The sequence below is a fragment of the Cydia pomonella genome, chromosome 2, assembly GCF_033807575.1.
Source record: "Cydia pomonella isolate Wapato2018A chromosome 2, ilCydPomo1, whole genome shotgun sequence".
Lineage (NCBI taxonomy): Eukaryota > Metazoa > Arthropoda > Insecta > Lepidoptera > Tortricidae > Cydia > Cydia pomonella.
The window spans coordinates 8,760,146-8,782,732 of NC_084704.1; the positions used below are offsets into that span (position 1 = coordinate 8,760,146).

Here is a 22,587-nt window from a genome sequence, read left to right on the forward strand (position 1 = left end):
TATCTTATTAATCTTATTACCTTATTTAAGTAGTCAATATAATATTATACATATACGTAATTAACCACTGTGAAACAATTTAATTGATCTATTGGATACAACCCTAATCCGTTGGTGTTTATTATTTATTTATTTATTTAACCTTCATTGCACAATACAAAAAAGTACAAATGGCGGACTTAATTCCTTTTACAAGTAAAGATGATTTATTATCAAATACTTATCGTAAATAAATTTAAAAAATCGTACTTAGAAAGTTAAAAACTCTATTATAGAAATGTATCACTTTCAGCACACTTTTTTGAAACAACAATAACCCTCTTTCAGAGCATGAGAAACGAAAAAAGTTTTTTTTTTAGCTTATTCAGAAACCAAACAGTCATATAAACACATTAAAAAGGCAATACAAATGTACTGCGACAAAAGAACAAGGCATTAAAAAGACCTGGAGGTTCATACTTATAATAAGATTTAATGTAGATGCGGTAGTAAACGGTGTGTAATGTGTACCTACCCGTAGGCCTCGGCTAATTTAATAATATACCTACCTACGAACCCGGATTCGAAAGGCCTTTGAGAAAAATGTAAGATTTTTTAATTTTATTTGCATACCTATACATTACGTTACACGGCTTGGGCTTACATTTTGGTTGACACTTTTATAATTGTCCTTTGGTCGAAGCAGGTGACGTATTTCCCTCTCTCTGTATAGGTATGTATCAAATCTCTGGCGCCTCGGTCTTACAGCCCGTTGGTAATAATGGGTGGTACAATAATATTAAAGAGTTGGCACTGTGGTCAAAATTGGATTTAGACGATTTGGAACTGTACTCAAAATAGTAATGTGGAGTTAGGAAGGTGACGAAATAGGATTGTGGACGAAGCGGTCCTGAGCCATCTAATAACAGCGACTTTATTGTCATTCACCCGTACCGTACGTTATGCAAGAAATATAAAGTTAAAAAGAAAGTACAGCCTTTTGGTTTTTTTTAGCATTTGAAAGAAGGTAAGCGATCTTGACGTGTATCTTTTATTAAAAATCACTTTTGAGAAATAAGTCACAGCAAATATTTAACAATTGTAAATCATATACAATCTTTTACATTCTTTTGCTCTATAATTAATATAAACTAATTTTCAAAGCGTTTTTTAATACTTTTAATAAAAAAACACGTCAAGATTGTTTACCTTTTTTCTAATGTAAAAAAAACGTACTTATAGTGCCTCATCTTTCTCGAAGCCTGTGTTTAAGTTAAAAGCAACACATTTAATTCCATTTAACGACATCAAGAGAGAAAACTACCAGGCGTTCCGTTCATTTAGGTACCAATAGTTAGCATTTAGTGGGATATTTTGAATTCCTTAATAAATAAGATAACACAAACGCATTATAAATATTTGAGGAGCTTCCGCGTAAAACCGAAATAGAAATTTCGTTCTATCTCTATAGCTTGAAGTTCAAAAGTGATACTGATAGAGAGGCAGATAACTTCTATACCTAATTAATGTATAACCAGACGCTCAATTATATATGATTTTATTTACTTCCAAAACTAACACAAATACAGTTTTTAAATAGTTACCTACTAACCTAGGAAAGGAATTAATAAAACATCAAAAATACATTTGGTAATGTTTATTTTATGATAAATTTCGATTAATAAATATTGTATAACTTAAACCTACTCTTTTGAACACATCGAAAAGACAATTTTCGATCCCTATAAATATTTTAGAGTATTAACATAAACACAATCGAGTATATTTCTAAACTGTACCTACGAATAATAACATTAGCGTATTAAGTTCCAAAAAAACGAAATACGACAATATTATAAGAGACCTTTACGGCAACCTAACTTAAACTAACATCTATATAACAAGTCTCGCATATTTCAAGACTGCTTTCGTGCCAGAATTCAGTCGCACAAAAATAACAAAGGAGAAACGATGGGCCTATCTTCCAAATAAATTACGCTAATCAGATAAATTGACGACAACATTGTTTAAATTAGCCATGATTAAACACCACTTTCACAAAACATAAATACTGAATGGGACTTAGAGGTTTCAGTCGTGATAATAAAATCTGTATCTTTAAATAATTGACAGTATCCGTTTTGTGAATCACATGAATGTTTAAAAATCAGTACATAACAAGCTTTATAAAGTCTAATTGTATAACATGCTTACATAAAACATGTTACATTTTAAAGATTCGCTGGTAATTAAGCTTAGTTTGTTCAAGTCATCCGAACACTTTAATGTGTACCGTTTAATTCTTAATCTAAATAATAGAAATGCCACTTGATTTTAATTTCAACAAACAAGAATAGTGTTTATTCTAAGATTAACCCCATGCAACTCTGAGGTATAATTTCAGATTAAGCCCTAACTCCAGTTTCTTTTAATCGGACTTACACACGTAGTCTTTTTCACGCAGCCTGACAATCGTTTCGGTTGGCGCTATCTGGCCAGTCACACACGTTCAGTTTGACATTGAACACAGTGCCCGGCTGGCATGTAAACTGCACCCCCTCTCCATTGACACATCGCCAGTACTGAAAAAAATAGTATAGGTAGTGTTATTAGGGTTAAATCGAGGCAGAGATTTCAATAAAAAACGATATTAATGTTGACTGATTCATTCATAAAAACATTAAACTTTTATGTATATATTATTTTTAATGTGAAATGTGCAGATAAAAAACAGATAAAAGAGAAAAAGTTGCGAATAATCGGACTTTGTAACGTATCATCTTAATTTGCCTAATTTGCGCCGCGGGATATAATAATAGGCATTACATGTACATTTTATGTGAAACATTGCGCTTTAGATAATAATTATAAGTTTTAACGCTGGCTGTATTTTCTTAAAAGAGTCAACTAATTCATTTTTTAACGAGCCTAACCTCAATCAAGTTGCGTTGCTCTGTTTGTTGCAAAAAAAAAGGATATCTTTGCGTACCTTATCACACTTCTTTTTATCGGGAATATAGTCCTCTTCATTGTCGCATACGTTATGGTTGTCAACTTCATTATCCTGTAATATTTAAATATTTTAATAAAATATCATTCACCAGTTCTATATAAGGAACGTTACGATAACTTAAGTATTATTTTTTCATGTTAAATGTATATGAATGTTATCACAATAAATGTGTCGATCTAAAAGAAACGAAAAACTGAAGTTATAGTATATATTAAATACCGTTGGGGGTTCTTCAATATCCGGTTTCTCCGGCGCGATACTAGCTGGTGCTTCGGGTTCCTTCACAGGTGCTGACGTGGTAGTGGTGGGAGCAGCAGTAGCGACTGGTTTCGAAACAGGTCGGGCGGTGGTCGCGGGCTTGGCCGGTGCGGGTCTTGAGGTTGTTGTTGTGACGATGGGAGCGCCTTCTGACGGGTTAGCGGCGGTTGATGGAGGGCGGGCCCATTCCGGCTGCGAAATGTTGTTTATATTGTTCTGATACCTCTTAACAAAACTTTCGTGTCTAATTGACAAACAAGTATGGCAAAAAGTATTTTTTTTTAAATTGTAAGACTCATTCTGCAGCGCAGCACAAGAAATAAAAAAATATGTATTTTTTTTATATTTCATGAATACAATTTACACGGTTACCGTTTTTCGTGATCCTTTCCTACGCAATTGTCCCATTTTAACTAAAAAAAGAGCTAACGAAATGTAAAATAGCCCTTTTAATGCCTACCACTGTAAACTAATATCGGATACTTACAGTAGGTGTAGTATGTCCAGTACGAGGAGGCGGCACAATGTAAGAGCTCATGTGTTGATGCAAAAGCTTCATCAAAGGATTTTCGTCACCACAAAGCCCCTTGAAATCGTCCATGTCTATAGCCCAAGTCATGGCGCCGAGGTAGCCTTTCTCCTTGATCCAGTTCATCTTAATCTCCACACTGCGAGGGTCTTCGTATCCCACCCATTGGGTGCCTTTGTACGCGTAGGGGCATTTTCCGGCTTCATCCCACTTTTTGGTCCAGCCCGAGTCTTTAACGTCTACTTCTGTGCAAATCTACAAGAATGCGCTTTATATTAATATTTAAGTACTTAATGGTTTTAGCTACAGCAAGTGTTAAGTATTCTACACCAATAACAAAAGATGGTACACATAAATTAAGACAACTTTTGGTTAGTTTTTTTTTTTTTCATTCTAATCAACATGTTGTTGAAGGGACTATAAATAATTGGTGTGTATGGTAGGGGCAGTGTGTTAAAGTGTAATTACCTCATAATAGGCCCAGAATCCAGTAGCATTTGTGTATGGGGCAGGGTCTCCACCGCCGGCCTCCTTGTTGATGTAGGTGCCGAGGTTATAGTTGTTGTTCCCGGCGGAGAGGGTGAACGAGCGTCCGTAGAACGGAATGCCGACAACCAGCTTGTTGGAAGGGCAACCTTTTTCTTCCCAGAGGGTCAGCCCATCATTCTGAAGTTACGATATATATATTATTAATTGAATACTTACCATAAATATATCGTAGTATCAGGCCTGTGCCCGAGACTTATTCTGCGTACTTTAAACTGCCTTCCCCGTCTATATGTTAAATGTATTTTTTTTTAATGAAATAAATGTTTATTCAAAAACAATCCTTAAAACTAAATCACAACTTCCGCTAAACCAGAGTATGGTTTGTTGGCAGACTCATTTCCGATGTGCTATTGTCATACAATTTCCCAATTGGAGTATTTTCTATACAAATCACGAACACGGCAGTCCACTTCCATTAATAAAAAAATATATTTATTATCCAAACACATAATTGAACACGTTTAGGACTGTTTTTATTTATTACGCCTCAACGAAGATAGCAAGGAAATTTTTGTTCTCATTTTTCCAACCCACGCTCACACGCGCAGGTGAGTGAAATGTTCGGCGTGGCGTCACAACTTCTTAGGTGTAGCTAATGTATTATGACGCCTACTCTTTTATGCCAGCAAAGTTGAGCTCCTACATTTATCAGAACAGAAAGATGTGATTTATAACATAAGACTTGGATGGATACATAACTCAACCTGCATATATGATCATTGTTTCAATTCTTAAAGAGGTTTTATATTGCAAGATTTTACTACAATAATCTTACCACATTGAGTTTTTCATACGCCCATTGGTCGTGCGGACGCTTGTACAAAGGGGAATGCACGTCGGCGAAGCCGGCCCAGTTGCCGCGGAGGTCGTACGACATCACGTGGATCGCGTCCAGCTCCCTGAGATAAGTAAATAATTATTATGTCGTAAGAATTCGTGCCTTGTCGAGATAAAAACGAAATCTATACGAAAATGGACAAGCGATTTCATTGCGTCTATCAGAATTTTAAATATTCCAAATAATGACAAAATTGGACGATTTGAATAATTTTGTTTAGGTACTTATTTTTGAGCAAAACCTTATCAGTATACTTGTAAGGGAAAAATGTAGTTGAGCTCACTGGCACAGATCGGGCACGTGGTAGCCCTCCATGAGCCTGAAGTTGGCGAGTGGCACGGCGGCGGTGAGCTCCCAGCCCTTGCCGGCGCGGGTGAAGGCGCGCCGCAGCTCCTGGACCAGGTACAGGAAGCGGTCCTTGTCCGAGAACGAGCCGCCGCGGTCCGCCGCGCCGGGGTACTCCCAGTCCAAGTCCAGACCATCAAACTCGTATTTGTTGAGGAAGTCTAAAACAATACTAGTGATTATATCATGATCATCATTCTGCATTTTGCAAGACAACTGCAAAACGTGTTAGAGAGTCATGCATGAGTGCCTCCATGTCCTAAGTGAAGTTTACAAAGTAATGTTGTGACTAAAAGATTTTTTTTTCTTTAATAGTTATATAGGTATCTAGTTCTTATACTATCCTGTGCTAGTTTTTATTAGTTTCTATTAAGATAAAAGAAAATACGTTTTCCATGAAACGTAAAATCATTTTCTTTCTCGTGTAAATTAAGCAATTTCCTTGTTCTCACGTTGATACTTTTTCTTTTTGAATCGCATAAAAGACAACAGAACATAATATAACATCAGATAAATACACTATCTCATGATCACGTAAATCCTATTTTCAATCGTCAAAAGGTGTGGAGATCGTCGGCGTGTAGACTACGGCTTACAGGGAGCATGATATAATATCTCTGGAATATGACATTTATTCGACTCGAGTCAAAGCAAAACGGGCTAACGTAGAACAATATAAAAATTCCCGCTGTCGTGGCACAGTCGTGATGAGAATGTTTACGTAGGTTTTATATATTTTTAATCACGCTCGCGGTTCGCCCACCACTGCCTATTATTATAATGAGTTTATGTGAAAGTGGCAGAGTTCTCATGTTCTCGTAAATTATTCATTTAAACAGGATGCTTCGGTTTCTATGATAGAGAAACAACAACATAAAGTAAACAACCCAGGGAACTAACATTTGTTTACAAACGCTATGCACGATGGCACGCGTCTTGATGTTTGCAAAATGTTGTGTTGTGAAATGCCTGTGTCCGATTTTAGCAGATAGCAATGTACTAGTACTTGTCCTCACATTCGAATTCGATAACAATGTTAACTGGAACAGACTGACGACTAAACAAAGCACGGGGAAGTAAAACTATATTTTCTTTTCGCATATTGTCGCATCTGCCGGCACCCGGAAAAATTTATTTCTTTGTAAGCACTTAGCGTAACATGAATATTTCCGTGAGGAATAGTTTATGTAAGTAATTCCAACTTAATTTATAATAGCACAACAACAATGAAGTATTGTTTAGCAAAAAGTAGTCCTATATGAGAAAGCCTTTATCTTATACATTTTACTGAAGTAGGTGCGAGTATCGTTGCTAAATAAAAATAAATCATTTTATATATTTTGTGTTGAATCATTATTAACACTAAAATGTCGTAATAGTTTCTGAATTTGACGTTGATCACTAATCTTGTGTACCATAATATTAATGAAAGGAATCTCTCCACAACAGTAACAAACTCAATAAACAACAACACGATTAGCATACCTACTCGCGTAATCGTTTAGTTGTCTTAAAGGTTTTATACAATACCCTATTAACCCGATTTAATCCTCGAGCAATTAAGCCACTGACCGCAATCATTCATCAAATTGTTATAAAATGGTAACCTCAAATATACTCTGTTATGAAGTCTTAAAACCTTTGTGTCACGTAAGTTTCTGTAATATGACGTACTATTTTATACATGACTGAACCAAACAATTATGTACCTAACTCATTAAGGAACTCGTTAAATTAAATACAAAGGATAACATCCTTTGTGTATCGTAGTATTATACTACTTACTTATTTAATTTCAGATTTAGAAATTTACTGTAAGCTTCATAATATTCACTTTGTGTAGAGCTATATGAAGAGTTTGTGTTGCTTACAAGGGGAACCGAAATGAAAATTGTTTTTCATTTCTCATGCTCTGAAAGTGCGTCATTGTTGTTCTATGAAGTATGCAGAAATTGTTACGTTTCTGCATTAGAGCATTTTACATTCCAAGTACGCTTTTTTAACGATAGGCAAATGACATTTGATTTTAAATGGAATTGTTGAACGATTTCCATTCTGATATTTACCTCCCCATTCCATAAATAACGATACTTTTACCTAAGTTGTTAATTGAAAGTACCCTTAAGAAGTACTATGTAAGTTTATACATACTTATTAATATTTTTAATACACCTGTATTTTACTTTCCTCGTATTCGATATGAAAAGTAGAGGGTTAAACTAAACTCGTGTGAAACGCACGATTTCAGACTCGGACGCCAAACTACCTACCTTGACAGAAAAGAGTCCCTTTCATCCTCTGGTTAACAATCTACTTTAATTTGATTCAGTGTGAGATAAAAATTACATCCCAGCTAGTTTATATAAATCCATTACGAATTACTACATATTCGTCCTATCGTAGGATTGTAGAGAATTGTTTGTGAATACAGCGTGGTGTGTTGTCAGAATATTTACGAGTATTTGTTGCTCGAATAGCCGTACGAGTCAGGTAAAAATGTTGATAATACGTTTTAGGATTTTTAATCGCTATCCAGCGTGTGATCTAAGCTAAACAAATATTAGCCCGAACTTACCAACCACGCTCCTTACAAAGGTTAGCCTCGAGCTGGTCTGCGCGACCATGTGCGAGTACTTGGAGCCGCCCTCGGCCCAGCCGCCCACGGCTACCATGAACTTCACGTTGGGGTGCGACGCGCGCAGTGATGTGAAATTGCGGAACCCACTCTTGTCCACGTCAAGCTGGAAATGTATGCAGATTATATTAACATTTATTATCAACCTAGTCAATCATAGAAAAATAAGTAGGTACTTATACAATTCTTATGACGTTTAGCGTTTTACCTTAGTATCTACTTGTTAATCAAAAATTATGAGTGGATGTCAAAGAAGCCCATCCGCTCATATGCGGAAGTATACTATTTATGTTAACAACTAACCAGTGGTCTATCAGATTATTTAAATGATAATATTATAACGTTAATATTACATACAGTTCGATTTGAGTACCATTCAATAATCCAATAATAAATGCTCATAATTCGTGGAATAATATAGCTGAGTGGAACAGGAGCTCTGATACCATGAAACTACTATAATGCTTCGACCAAAGAATAGAATGTGTATGGCTTCAAGAATAGTTGTATATGGCGTCGACTATGAATAAAACAGTCCCTAAGAATCGGCTTGATGCCGATGCCGTGTACAGTGTCTTCATTCATTCATTTATTCCTTTATAAAACATAGTTTTACATGTCAATACAAATTTTCATATTTAGAACTATTTATAGCTTCCGTAGTACATTTGGTTTTCTTTCCAATTCTTTCACGTTACTCGACGGTGGCATTTTTTCGTTATGTATAACTTTATTTTCGTAATATTTTAGCGTTTACGTTTAGCTTAGGTAGCAGTTTTAATGTTACCTCAGGGTCTATAACGAGGACCTCGTGTGTTTTCTCGGTGACGCCGATGAAGGAGTAGATGATGTGCGTGCACAGGTCGACGGGGATGTCCTCGATGCCGTACCGGCCGACGCCGGGCCGGTACACCGCCCAGTTGCTGAAGTAGCATACGATGCGCGCTCTGCCATCCGCTATTATACCATAAAACAACGGTTATAAACGAAAAACAAAAAAAACTGGTTACATGGTCAAAAAATTGACTTCAAATTATAAATTGATCGTAAATACTTATGGTAAGCTTATTTTCTAAGGTCGCGCGTTTATACCCCGGCTCCTACAGAAGGCCAAAAAAGTTTACGAGAGTTAAAAAAATCCGCCGAAGAACGAAGAGTTTCTAATTTGCGTCTACAATTCGCCCGTGGTACAAACAAAGTCACACGCCTACAAAAAACACATTTCTAGATTTAAATAATAACTAATCCAACTTTGGTCTATAATTTTTCAAAAAGACCCTTTCGGTATGCATATATTGCCGGCGGCCGATCGTAATATCAGGTAAATCGTCACACGTGAAAATCTTTGTCTCGTTCCCTGAGTCGACGGGCAGTTTGCCCTTCGGGCATCTAAAGCAACCTAACGAACCTATCTTACCGAATCTATTCGTTTAATGTGACTACTGTCACAAGATTACACAGGAACATTACGATCTTCTTGATCTTACGATCGGCCGCCGATACATATATGTACAACTAAGATAGTGTAAAAAGAGTCAAACAAGTAATAGCTGTAATTTTTATAAGAATATAAATTTAAAAATTATAGATTACTACCTACTACCAGTAAACCTTATTCACTTCCATTTACAAAATAATGTTTGGTGATATTTTTATAAAATATGCTCCCTTGGATAAACCTGACCTGTGTCAATAAAACGTACTTTGCGAGTACCTTAATCTAGATCGTGTCATTCACGACAACGCATGCCTTGACTCGTTTTGTCAATTAAAGGTTAACGAGCTATATGATGAAAATCAGTTATGCTTTTTCGAATCCCATGTATTCTTAATTACTGGGCCGTACGTTGTTTTAATGCATTCAATGACCCTTTTTATGGGAGGCGAAGATAAACCGACGGTTCAATAAGTAAACTGTCTTTGTTGCGGAGCCGGGGAGCGCATTACTGTCCCGGAGTTATCACCACAGCTTTATTCCGTTAAGCTTACTTATTTAGGTCGAAAACGTTCGAGAAAACGCTATCTTCTCTGTGGACGTTACAAAAATTAACGGTTTGGATACATTTTTCTAAGACTCATCATACGTACTTGTAAAAAGTAGAAGGTTTTGTTTTAACATGCGTAAAAGGATAAAGTAAGAAAACTAAGCTTTAAAGTCCTTTTATATTATACCTATATTAGTACTCACATTCTGATACCGCAGTCATGGCGGCTGCCAGGAAGGCCAACGACGCTAAGATCGCACGCATGTTGCACCTGGAACCAAATGTTTTTGTTGACAATAGGTAAATCTTACAAGTATTACTGAATTTGTTTGTGCTATGTATTGTAGATGGTTTTGTAAGGTTTTAATTCATTACACAAGCCTCAAAAAAACATAATGATTTGATAAGCATATGATTATTTGCGTTATAATTCATTGCAATATGGTAAAAATAAAACCAAAAATATAAGAAAACTATCTGTCAAACACGTCATAAAGATAAGCATTGTATAAAGCTCGCTGGCCGGTAAATGACAATTTTAGGTAAACTCATCTCTGCCTGTTAAATACCTATCTATAAAGTTAATCGGATATATTTTGTAATAGGTACTAGCATGTTATGGAAAATTTGATTTAATTTCACAGCCTCATTTATAATGTATTTATAAGGTCATTGGTATGACAATACCAATACCTATACCTACGAGTATATACCTATGAACTGCTGTAAAAAGTAATGAAATAAACGTATTTGTATTTTTGTATTTGTAATATTGGATAGGGTAGGCATACTAGGAAATTGTTAAATACCATTTTAGTTACGTATCCCTTTAGGATTCTATGTTTTGCAAAACATTCGCTTGCTCACAATCCACATAACTAGAATTAAATTAAAAACAAGTCTCGGAATGTGTATGTAGATATACATTCTTAACATGTTGTTACATCAATTATTTCGATAACTATGTTGTTTTTGTCTCACTGTCCTTTGAAGCAGAATCTTGCAACCAGTCTTAAGACGAAAATGGAGGACCCGCGCGAAATCACCTTTTCATACACACGTATAGGTAAAAAACTTAAGTAAGTCACCTGTTGTATGTAGTTGTGACGTGTTCGAATAGATAATACATGTTTAAAAGACACACACAAACAAAACAAATGTCTATTCGAACACGTCACAACTACATACAACAGGTGACTTACTTAAGTTTTTTACATATAGAAATGTTTCCATTTTCCTCTTTGCATATCAATATTATCGAAAATATTTGGACACAATTTGTTGTATATGCCCCTACGTTTGATTTTTTCGAATTATTTAAGTCAATATCCGGAGAAGAAAATGGGGACTACTTTTGTATGGAGAAGCGGCCGTCCGTCCCCTTTCCTCTTAATACAAAAGCTTATCTATTAGGTACCTGCTAACTGCTTATCCATATAAAACACATAAAGTAAGGCACCTGCAATATGGCGTGCAACGAAATTAAACTGATTTCAACATTACACAAAAGTGTATTGTTGACAAAAACCGTCTTAAAATGGCTCTATCACCAAATTACCTATACTTGCCACCCCTTCAGTGCCTGGTGGCGAATAAGCATTTTGCGAATACCACATCTAAAATGTAATTTTCGTTCATCTAAGTAAATATAAGTAGATGTTAGTCAGCAATCGGTAGTAATACTGCAAAACACGTTGCCTGTTTAATAATGTTAGGTTTATAACGTGGGCAAATTGGGTAAATAAAAAAAAATTACAGTTTAAAATTATTACAGTTGAAATCTCTTCATGACTGTGAAAGATGGGAAGAAAGGATATCTTTATTCCCATCTACTTCATCTTTATTACTTCTACAATAATGAACTAGGTACCTTCATAGGATTTTCTACGAATTATGTAATATTATTTTTTGCTTTAGGTACAATTAATAACAAATAAAATAAATAATATTACAGCGATTCCAACTGTACCTTGCCCACGTGCTTCATTCGCACATTAGGCGGAACAAATTAACATTGCTACCCGAACAGAGCATGGAACAAGGGAATTACTTAAATAAAACTTAGACCAATAGCATGGCCGAATATTAAATATTTGAGAAAATCACATTTTCCCCAGAAACTTAGCTAAAATTAGTTCTACATTTACGTTCTTAACTATGAATAATTTCAGTGATACAACTTTAGTAATTTTCAGGAAAAGCTCATAACTCATTAGAAAATAATACGAGCAGTTTTGCCAGATTTAACTGCATTCTATACTTTTTATAACATTATCGTAACTAAACAAAATAAAACATGACTTTAAACTACAAAGGCATTTATAATTAGTTTTTTTAATGAATTAAGCCCTATTTAAACGGCGCGAGAACTTTCATGCAATATTCGATACATTGCTAACTACAGAGTACAATGACTTTATATCGATCGACCAAATCCCGCAATGTAACGAAAATCGCATACAAGTTCTCAATCCGTCTAAATGGGGCGTTACTCGTAGAATTGAATCTCTTATTCTATGGAAGTAAATAGTTAAATACGTGTGTCTATTATATTGTTCACGTCGTCTACACAGAGAGAAGAGACGCCGATCCTTAATTGAATACAATAATACAATGCATGCAATTCTATCCTACTTCTCACGTCGAAATGACAACAGTGTTGAACAATGATGACAGGCGTTTAGTTAACGGTCTCATTTGTCACTTAACGGTGCATACTGCTCCAGTTAACGACGCCTACTGACCCAGCGTCTACCTTCTTTTGTGATCTTGTGCGACAAAGTATTTATTAACTGGACAAACTTAAGCTAAGCGTTGACATAATCTCGTTAAGAAAATGGTTTTATTGAATGTCAATAAATAGATGTAAAAGTGATATATGAATGACCTAACATATTCGGGATGGGACTTATGTGATTGATATACATATATAATATGCTTATTCGCTTCAGTCTGTCACAAGGGTTTTGTCAGTTAAAATAAAATACAAAGCTTTAAATAAAAATATATCAGTAGACATGTTTAAAAAAAATATTTTATTAATTTAATTTATATGTATATCATTAAGGTGCCTTCATTCATTCATCATTAAGGTTCAGCCACCAGTTTTTATGCAAAATGTAACGCTTTTTTAGATCATAATGCTTGATAATACTGCTGCCAAAAAATATGAATAGCATCTCTAGTACCTAATTTTATCAATTACAAATCTGATCAAACAATTTTGTTTCTCTGTAGGTATGACATATACATTCACATCGCAAAATATAGCCGATAATTAAAAAAACACCATGTATGCAACTTCTATCATATATGAAACACGTCTCAACTTTACCTACTGGATACAAAGAAATATTATATGATATCCCGGCATTCGGTTAGCGGTTAAAATTCTTACAATTCAAAAATAGATCCCTTTGTAGGGTTCCGTAGTCAACTAGTATAGTTTCGCCATGTCATTCCGTCCGCAGCTTTGCTCAGTGATCCCCCCCCCCCCCTCCCATTTAACTTTTCAACCATAGATCCAAAAAAAATTGAAAAATATTACAACAAAAGCTCAACAAGTACTTACGTACGTTATTTAACTTGCAAGACTGAAGCTTCTTCAAAAGTAAGTAATTAAAATAAATTGGGTAGTAAAGAAAAATCAACTTAAGCAGGGGGCGTAAATTTTATGTGTTTTTTATGATCTCTTCCGAATATTAAATAGAATTGTGTAAAGCAACAGCAACAACAATTTTCATTTATCTAGATGATATCATTTATATCTATAAATATTGTAGCTGAATCCTAAAAAAATAAGCTTTTAAATTGTACATGAATACTAAAGCATGACTACCTATAATCCGATCAGTAAAACCCCTGCAACAGAACGTATGATCCGAATTATAAGTACCTAGTACCATAATAACCTAGATTTTTTAAAGATGTGCGAATTTTGCTTATTTATCAGCTCGCCCTAAAATTCGGACTTCAGGAAAATTCTAAATATAAGTACTGAACTTTATATTTATATATGCATTTTCTGGAAACCAATCGAAAATATACGAGTATGACTGTATTTCTTTGTTTAAAACTATCTACAGGATGGACAAATCATTTTACTTTTTAGAAGTTAGGTTTTAGGATTTATTTTTTAGTTAGGTCTTAATTTTTGTATATAATTATACTTTGTTAAACTTAACTTTATTTCAGTTAATAAATGATTTTACTGTTAGATATTGTTGATAATTTTCTCAAATGTGTGCGTTTGTGCAGCAAAGCTTAAGGAGGATATTTTGAAGATAATTCCTTTTTTTTTAGTTAAGTGAATTTAATTTTATATTATAATACCATTTTGTAAAATAGTAAGAAAAAGAATCCTAAAACTTTTCAGGTTTTCTAATTTAGCAACGGTCAATAGTAGATTCTTAACCAAGGGATGAAAGGCACTCTTTTCTGTCGAGGTAGTTTAACATTAAAATAGTGCCTTTCTCCCGGGTTAAATACTTTACTTTCCATTTTGAATACGAGGAAATTTAAATACATGTGTGTAACAGGGCTTAGTATAAACTGCAGTAGATTTCTTAAGATTATTACTGGGATTTAATTGTCAGAATGGATATTGTACACAAAAACCATTTAAAACCAAAATTTTAACGATAAAATAAAACGTACTTAGAATGCAATGTACATTGCTCTAGAGCAGAAACGTTTTATTTTCTGCACACTTTTTAGAACAACAACGACCCACTTTCAGAGCGTGAGAAATAAAAAGGTCGTTACAAATTTTCCGGAAAATTCAATCATTGTTTTTAGCTCCGCTCGTTTTATCAAAATAATGATTAAATAAGTATATAGGTTACACAGAAGGCCCGGAACAAGTTAAACATTAACATAAAACAACGTTGCCTTAAGGGAATACTTGTACTCGAACAAACGGTTCATCAGATACGAACCCATTTAAGCAGCGACTATAACTTTAATTCGTGATTTTGTGGTGCCATTTCAATGTAGTTTAGGATGTGCAAAATGCCATTTGCGCAACGCAAGGAGGTTGGGTTAACTAGGCATCTGCACGATTATTAGGATTTAGATTAACTGTAGGTCAGAGTCAGCTCCTAATAAGATTGCATTACAGGATGAAACCTTGATACTTTTTTTTCTACGACTAGAAATGCTAAATAAAGCCTGACCAGTAATACATGATCCCGCGCCATATTGCGGAATTTCATTGGAACTAAATTTTTCATACTAAACTGAACTGTCACCCTATACATGAGACTAACAGCGCCCTCTTGACAATGATCATATATTTCTGGTCGGGCTTTACATACATTCCATTCACATAGCCAGTTTTGAGATATCAATGTTTAGTATCACAATGAATTCTTATTAAGTACCTACTCATAGTATGGACCATCATTGCCTCGTTTTTATTTCCCCCCGCTATGCACTCCGTAATCCGCAGATACAAAGTGCCCATGAGGAACCCGAGAGATCTTATCAAGCCATTTCTGAGGTCAAAAGAAGGAAAAAATGTTATATGAATTTAGGTAAATCTTACAAAAAGAAATGTTGTTCGTTATTTTTATTAATTTTGAACACAAAAACAATTTGAACTTTTTTTTGTAAAACCAATTTTTTCTAAAGTGTTACTTGTCACTTTTTGACATCTGTCAATAAGGATATTTGGACTAGGTCCCATAGTGGCAACATCGCCATCAAAAAGGCGTTCTGTACTATGTAACAATAAAAATATGTTTTATGTTTGTAAGTGGCTTCAAACTCTGAAATTAGGCGAATTCCAAATGGTTTATAGGTCATTTTAGTCTTTAAACAGGAATATACTGCTAAAATCTCTCGCAATGCTCACAGGCACCGTGTATAAACGAATAGGCATTTTTTTCTCGCTCCGAAGCTGTTTACACAAAACCAACATGTGTTATGGAATTTTGGATACAAATATGGAATTTTTGCTGAGCGATGCAAACCGGTCGGGATGTCGAACATCTGTAGAAACGCAGCGGGTCAGCGGTCCAGAATGCAAATTTTATTCGCAAACACTGACTCACTTATCGGATTAGTGGACTTATGTTTTCTCGTGCTAAATTGACTCCGGTTCATGTTACGTATGTAAAAGTGTTTATGTACCTACGTACAGACGATAGTCTAGACATATAGTTATTCAATATTTTATGTTAGTATTCTCTCATATAGGTCGTTATGATATATAATAGATGTTTAATGGCCGTTATTTGTTTATTTGATAATAAGTAATTGAAAGCTAAGTATATGTTTTATTACATATTACGCCTAATTCTTGTACCTATTAGGTATAAGAATTTATATAGGCAAATACTCTGTAAGGTCAAATAGATAGATTAGCCAACTAAGCTGGAACTTAGGTAGATGTTGCAATATACCAGGGAATTCGATAAATCACGAAGTTTTACGATACCTCCCTGAAGCTAATAAATAACTCCTGTTTATATCGTTAACAAAGAAGCTTATTCGCAATTTAATTATACGTCACTAGTAAGGACCGGGTAAAGTAAAGAGCTGCATTTCGCTCCAACATTGTATTATTTCACTCCACTGAAATAAGCCTATTTTTACTCGTCTTTTGAAACACTAAAGTTCGAATTCTGTTTTAACACTGATCTGGTTACAATTATGAGCTGAGAGACTCAACAGACATATATTTAAGCAGAAAATTTTATTGTAAACCCTGCAAACTAGCAAAGTATGTAAATTAATATTTCCCCACACTGAAGTAAACCACTACGCGAATAAACTTCGTTTAAATTTATATTTGCATTCAAAATTAAAAGTTTTAGTTGTTGATAAATAATTGACGATGGATCAATTTATAACATTTAATCAATATTTTCTATTATAACTTCTCGAAAAACTAACCATGCCTTCAAGAAACAACAACGAACAGAAGATACATTTTCATGCCCATCTCATCAAACTGCTGTCACTTTTATCTACAATGTAAATACTCGTACGCCTTTGGAAGAAAGTCTCACGCACTGCATGTTCGTGCTGCTAGAGTCAACTGTTTACGCGATTGATTTATAGAAGCAATGAACTGTCAAAGGCTTGAAATGGGCCTGAAAGACTATAAATGCCAACACTCAGCAAAAGACATAAAACACGCCCCTAGGAGTGAAATATGTGAAAAATTCACAGACGGTAATATGTCCAGACTGTATAAGACGTATGTGCAGATATTGTTAGTACGCCAAGGACTTTTTGTTTCTGACGGTTTGATGACAGTTTGATATTTTGATCCCTTACAGTCTCTTTAGAAGGTTGATTATGGGCGTTATAGAATGCATGGCACTCGAGGATTAAAATATCAATGTCTTTGATACTAACTAGTACGATATCTATTAAATAATATCATATTTAGATATATGTAAATTATATCTTTTATGAAGTGAAAACTTCTTTAGCGGCGCTGTGCACTTTTTGTGATGGGGAAAAAATGTTAAACTCGTGACAGGTCACGTGACCGACAGATTCGTCAGATTGAAAATTCGTAAGACGGAAACGTGACCTGATCGAAAACTTTTTTCAACATTTAAATAGGTTCGAATCAAAATTGTTCGTTTTTTATTTAAGCTACCATAAACCTATCGTATCAGTTTTAGAGATTGGCGATGATGGTTATAGTAATGATGATGGTGTAAGAGTCGTTGAAACTATGGATGGAAGTTGATTTTTCTGAGAGATAATCTTTTTAATATTTAATAATTATAATAGTTCTGAAGTGTTCAATTTTTAATGTAATATAAATTGTCATGTTTGTCTACGATAGCGCAATAAATGAATATTGTATTTTACCACATAAATTTTATACTGATAATTAAAGCAATTCGTGCAAAATTATTTCCTAACCATTCCAAAATATCAAAAATGCACAACGTTAATATTCAAGTTTTCAGTTCTGCCGGCACTCCCGGAGTGCAACCCGTTGTTTTTTTTTTACAAGCCTATTACGGTGTCCCACTGCTAAATTATATATTAAATCAAATTATATATATATTTGTTATAAATACAGTGTTAAGTAGGACCAACATCTAATCAAGTAATAGGCTAAATATGTAGTAATAATTAATTAGGTACCTATATTAATTTTTATATTGGACGAAAAATTCGAATGCGTAAAAAAATTGACAGGTAAACATAATTTCGACTATAACTAGGTAAATAAAATGTATCGAAGCAATTGCTATTGGACACAATTATGTTAAAGTAAGTACTTAACGTATTGCTATAGTGCATAAAATTATATTATAGGGTTCGAACAAGATAACTCTGCAGCGATTTTGGTATAACAGACTGTGCATTTGCAAGTGTTATTTTACTCATTTTAAATCTTCTTCTATGAAATTATGACATGCAAATAACACTTTCTCAGTCTGTGCTTATAAAAAATCGTTGCAGAGTTCTCTTTGTCTAACTCTATAAAATAATTTTATGCACTATAGCACTACGTATAATAAGTAAATGTTTCTGCCTGCAAATATAATCAGGCGCACGGCGCACGTCTCTATCGCCGCTTACGCATAGCCTACCAATACGCAGCAGCCTATCCTATTCACAACTTCTTTTAGTGTCTAGTGTTACTTGACCTCAGGACCCATCAAAGCTGTATCTAATCAAATATAACATGTAAACCGGATAGCTTGTATTATGCTTTTGGTCAACATTGTGAATTAGCGCCCTGCACATCATAAATGAGGAATGCGCCGGCACCCAGAATATTAACTACCTCCCTATCCTTATTCAGAGACGTTGCCAACGACCATTGTGCAATAATAACATTATGTCTCTTTCACACATATATGCTTTTAAAGAGACATCAACAGCCGATACGGCGCGGTTTTATGGATTTGTTCCGAATAGGGAGTCAAATGAGTTCACGGGTGTCGATATCCTTTGTCATCAAAGGTCACCGGCCGAAAGTGAAACTTCTTCCTTCTATTAATAATAATTTTCACCACATAAACTGGTAAATGCCCTCATGATCAAAAAACTAATGAGAAAGTTGCATTTTATCCACATGTGGGGGTCAAAGTAAGAAGATGCACATTTTGAGTTGTTTTCTTATTTTAGCTGGTAGAATTGACTTTTAATTGATTTATTTTTACATTTCGGTTGCATTTGGTTTGAGCTTTTTTTGGTATTTCATAGTTAGTATTTTCCACTCGCTACACTCGTGGTTCCATTTTGGAGTTTTTCGCTTGCTCGGGTATCAATATTAGCACGAGTGGTTAAACCATAACTTTGCCCTCTTGTAAAACAAATAACTGTTAGTGTATACATAATCAGTAACCACAGCACATACATACACCCAATCTCCCACACTGCTAGAGTTAGAGACTACTGAAATAAAAAGACGTTATCCATCTTTTTTTTATGTGCCCTTGTTTTATTTCTCTGTGTTTAAATATTATCCCAATATAAAATATTATGACACTAGATTAGTAGAATAAACAGCCGCAATATCACTTGCGTGTGGCTCTCGCGTGCTAGGTTCATTCACGCGCCGCGTATATAAGTACAATATGTACATCACTTTTCAAACAAAAATTAAAACAAATGAACGTGCATTTTTTAACAGTTATAAACTGAACTCAGAGATACTCGGTAAACAGTGTGTAAATTCAATACGGGCGATAAATTAAACCAGACAGAATTAATTGAAAAATCATTAATTATACTCGACGCGGCCAATGATGAGGTATGGAGTAACTGTCAATGTCAAATGGTTTTGGAGTTTTTTTGATACTTTAACACATTTTTGTATTGAGAAATGTAACAATTAAGTAATAAAAATACGGAAAACCCCTATTTCTTCAATTATTTCTTAAATTAAGTCTATTCAAAAGCGAATTCGAGGAACTGTCATACGGATCATCATTGGCCGCGTCAAGTATAAGAGGGAAGTGTACCACGTGATCGTCCATACAAAAAGAGAAAACGTTTTTCCACTTCTAAATATTTTCCTTTCTCCATGATTTTTAAGTATGTTATGGATACAACGAAAAACTAGGCTTATAGGTTTTCCTTATTTTTTTATTTGCAAAACAAAAGATTTTTTTTAGTGAAACCTATAAACCTAGAATAGAGCATGCTGAAGCGACCGACATCAAAATAGAAGTGATTTGTTAAGATTTAATTAGTGGAAAAATTTTCGTGAAAAATGGCCGTTATTTCGTTTGATTCGAAAAGCTATTCTTCCCTCTTAAGAAGTTTTTCTAAGTTTTAGGGACTTTATTATGACCCCTTAATTCTTTTTTGAAATTTTACCGTCCAGCAATGTACCTACTGTTAACATTACAAGCTTTTTATACTAACTGACAATTACTACACTAATCTCGTATCTCGAAACTTATGTGTTGCTTTTACAATGCGGGCCGAATTATTTTGTATGATTATTATTTTCATAGTATTTCTATGCAAAATATAACTCAATAGACGTCTTAGGTCCTTTGCTAACCACCATTTAAAGATTCGCCCGTATTAACACACTGTATGATGAACTTCCCATAGCCACGAATTTGATTCAGATCACTTTAGTTGTGTATCAATATTAACAACAGAATAGGCCACATTACTTACATACAAATGAAACATAGTAATATAAGTAAAAAAAAATTAAGCAAAATTTATTACCAATTCTAGCACATTTATGAGCCATTTGTGCAGTCACCCCAGGATCTTGGAGAAACTTGGCTATCGATTTTCCCTTTTATTTGTGACCAAAGGACTTTGAAAGCCGTTAGAATTATCATAATCGGAGTGGATAGCGGGAACTTTCACTCAGAGTCAAGTTCACTAATGTCCGTTTCGATGGCAATATTATTATTTGCACAGATTCGCTTGTAAACAATCAACAAAGGCAGTTGTGTTAGCAAACTAAACCGGTCAAGTGAACAGGGTAATTCTCTCTCTCCGCAGCATTATTATTCCCATCTGATTATGGGGTCTGCTTTCTTTATCTTTTCTTTCCACTTTGGTCGGACAGGGTAATTGCGTAAATATATACATTTATATGTAAATAACTCTTCCATTTCAGGAGTAAATACTTTTCTTTACTTCCCGGAAAATGTCGGTTATGAATTGTTTAAACTTCTGTCAAGGTGCTTATACATTTGTTTACAGGCATGTGGAATCGTGTATGTGCTTATATATAAGTAGACGTGTAAATAATATCCATGATAATATATATTAAATGTTAATGTGAAAGCATTTGTCTCTCTGTCTATTGTTTGTTACCTCTTCACACTTATAGCGATCAAGCAATTTATATTAAATTTGGTTTGGAGACAACAGTTTAGTTTCCGAGAACGAACACACATACATGTTCACTTATTCGAGTCACGGGCAGTATGAAGTAGGTAACTAATAAGTGTAACAATATTATGTTTAAACGATTAGTTGAGATTGGATATTTATATAAGTATGTACCATTAAAAAATCTCATTAATGTTTTGTTATATCTTAGCAAAAAGAGAAAACAGATGACGTTTATTTATTTGATAATCATGAATTTATGACTAAATGCGCTTACATTTTAAGGGAAAAAAGTCGAGGCGATTTTTTTAGAGTCCTCTAATATGAAAACACTGCGTAACACACTCACTATTTTCATTGGATTTGTCGCATGATTAGTATTAACGATGTGATGCGTGTACTTACGGTTGTGTAGTCGACGGCGTGCGCACGAGTGCGGCGCGCTGGGGCTGCAGCGCGGTTATATGTGAGCGCCGAAAGAAGCGAAAAGCTGCTGCATAGGGTGCCACAAATTATCCTTTAACTGGGCTTTGTAAATTATCCATATTTTTATACTGAACTGATACTTCAGTGAAAGAGTTTAATAATCCATCTGGATATCTACATTCATTTTTGAACCTGAAATAGGTATGTTTATACACAATACATTACCAATCGGTTTCCAATACTTCGAGCTAAATATGCTTAATTCTAAATCGACGGTCGGTTATTTGTTGTTGTTTATTCGTTCATTAAATAGTACTTTCCTATAGTTTAGTAAGTCTTTGCTCATTCTCTTACAATACCTACGTTATGGATTTTTCCCATATGGAACACGAGTTAATAGCCAATGGCAGTCACTCTCATAGCGAGCGAGATAATTAACCGCAATCAATATATCTTGCCAGGAACCTTATTTTGTTCCCATTTGCCCAGCGCCAGTGACCTGCCGTAATATTAATGCTGTTATATCTAGGTAGTTGTAGTATGTAAGACTACGGGATGTAAAATTACCCAGTATATCGTTGTGCATTATTATTGTGTATTATTATTTTTCTCAGAGCGTGGGGACCTTATACATCTCCAAACTTAATGTATTAACCGTGGAGACTATACGTCTCTGTCATATTGTATAATATACTTGACTTGGTACATACTAGTTATGTATTCTGTAGCATTAGTTTA

The 22,587-nt window shown here is 34.6% G+C and overlaps 1 protein-coding gene across 1 annotated transcript; it reads right to left on the reverse strand.

The window, feature by feature from the left end:
• Nucleotides 1–1,621: 1,621 nt before the first annotated feature.
• Nucleotides 1,622–21,893, reverse strand: LOC133533105 (endochitinase). The gene is made up of 11 exons (XM_061872062.1): nt 21,829–21,893; nt 10,335–10,402; nt 8,934–9,103; nt 8,087–8,252; nt 5,450–5,672; nt 5,104–5,227; nt 4,248–4,445; nt 3,738–4,034; nt 3,212–3,442; nt 2,969–3,043; nt 1,622–2,561 (listed from the first exon to the last, which is right to left on the reverse strand). The coding sequence occupies exons 2-11, from the start codon at nt 10,393–10,395 to the stop codon at nt 2,436–2,438; spliced, it is 1,671 nt and encodes a 556-aa protein (XP_061728046.1). The 5' UTR covers nt 10,396–10,402; nt 21,829–21,893; the 3' UTR covers nt 1,622–2,435.
• Between the last annotated feature and the right edge of the window lie 694 nt (nt 21,894–22,587).

Coding starts and splice junctions, on each gene's coding strand:
- LOC133533105 (XM_061872062.1), bottom strand. CDS start 10,395: ATGCGTGCGATCTTAGCGTCGTTGGCCTTCCTGGCAGCCGCCATGACT. Junction 5,673..8,086: donor CTTTGTAAGGAGCGTGGTTG/GTAAGTTCGGGC, acceptor GTATTGTTTTAG/ACTTCCTCAACAAATACGAG. Junction 4,446..5,103: donor CGTATGAAAAACTCAATGTG/GTAAGATTATTG, acceptor TCGTAACTTCAG/AATGATGGGCTGACCCTCTG.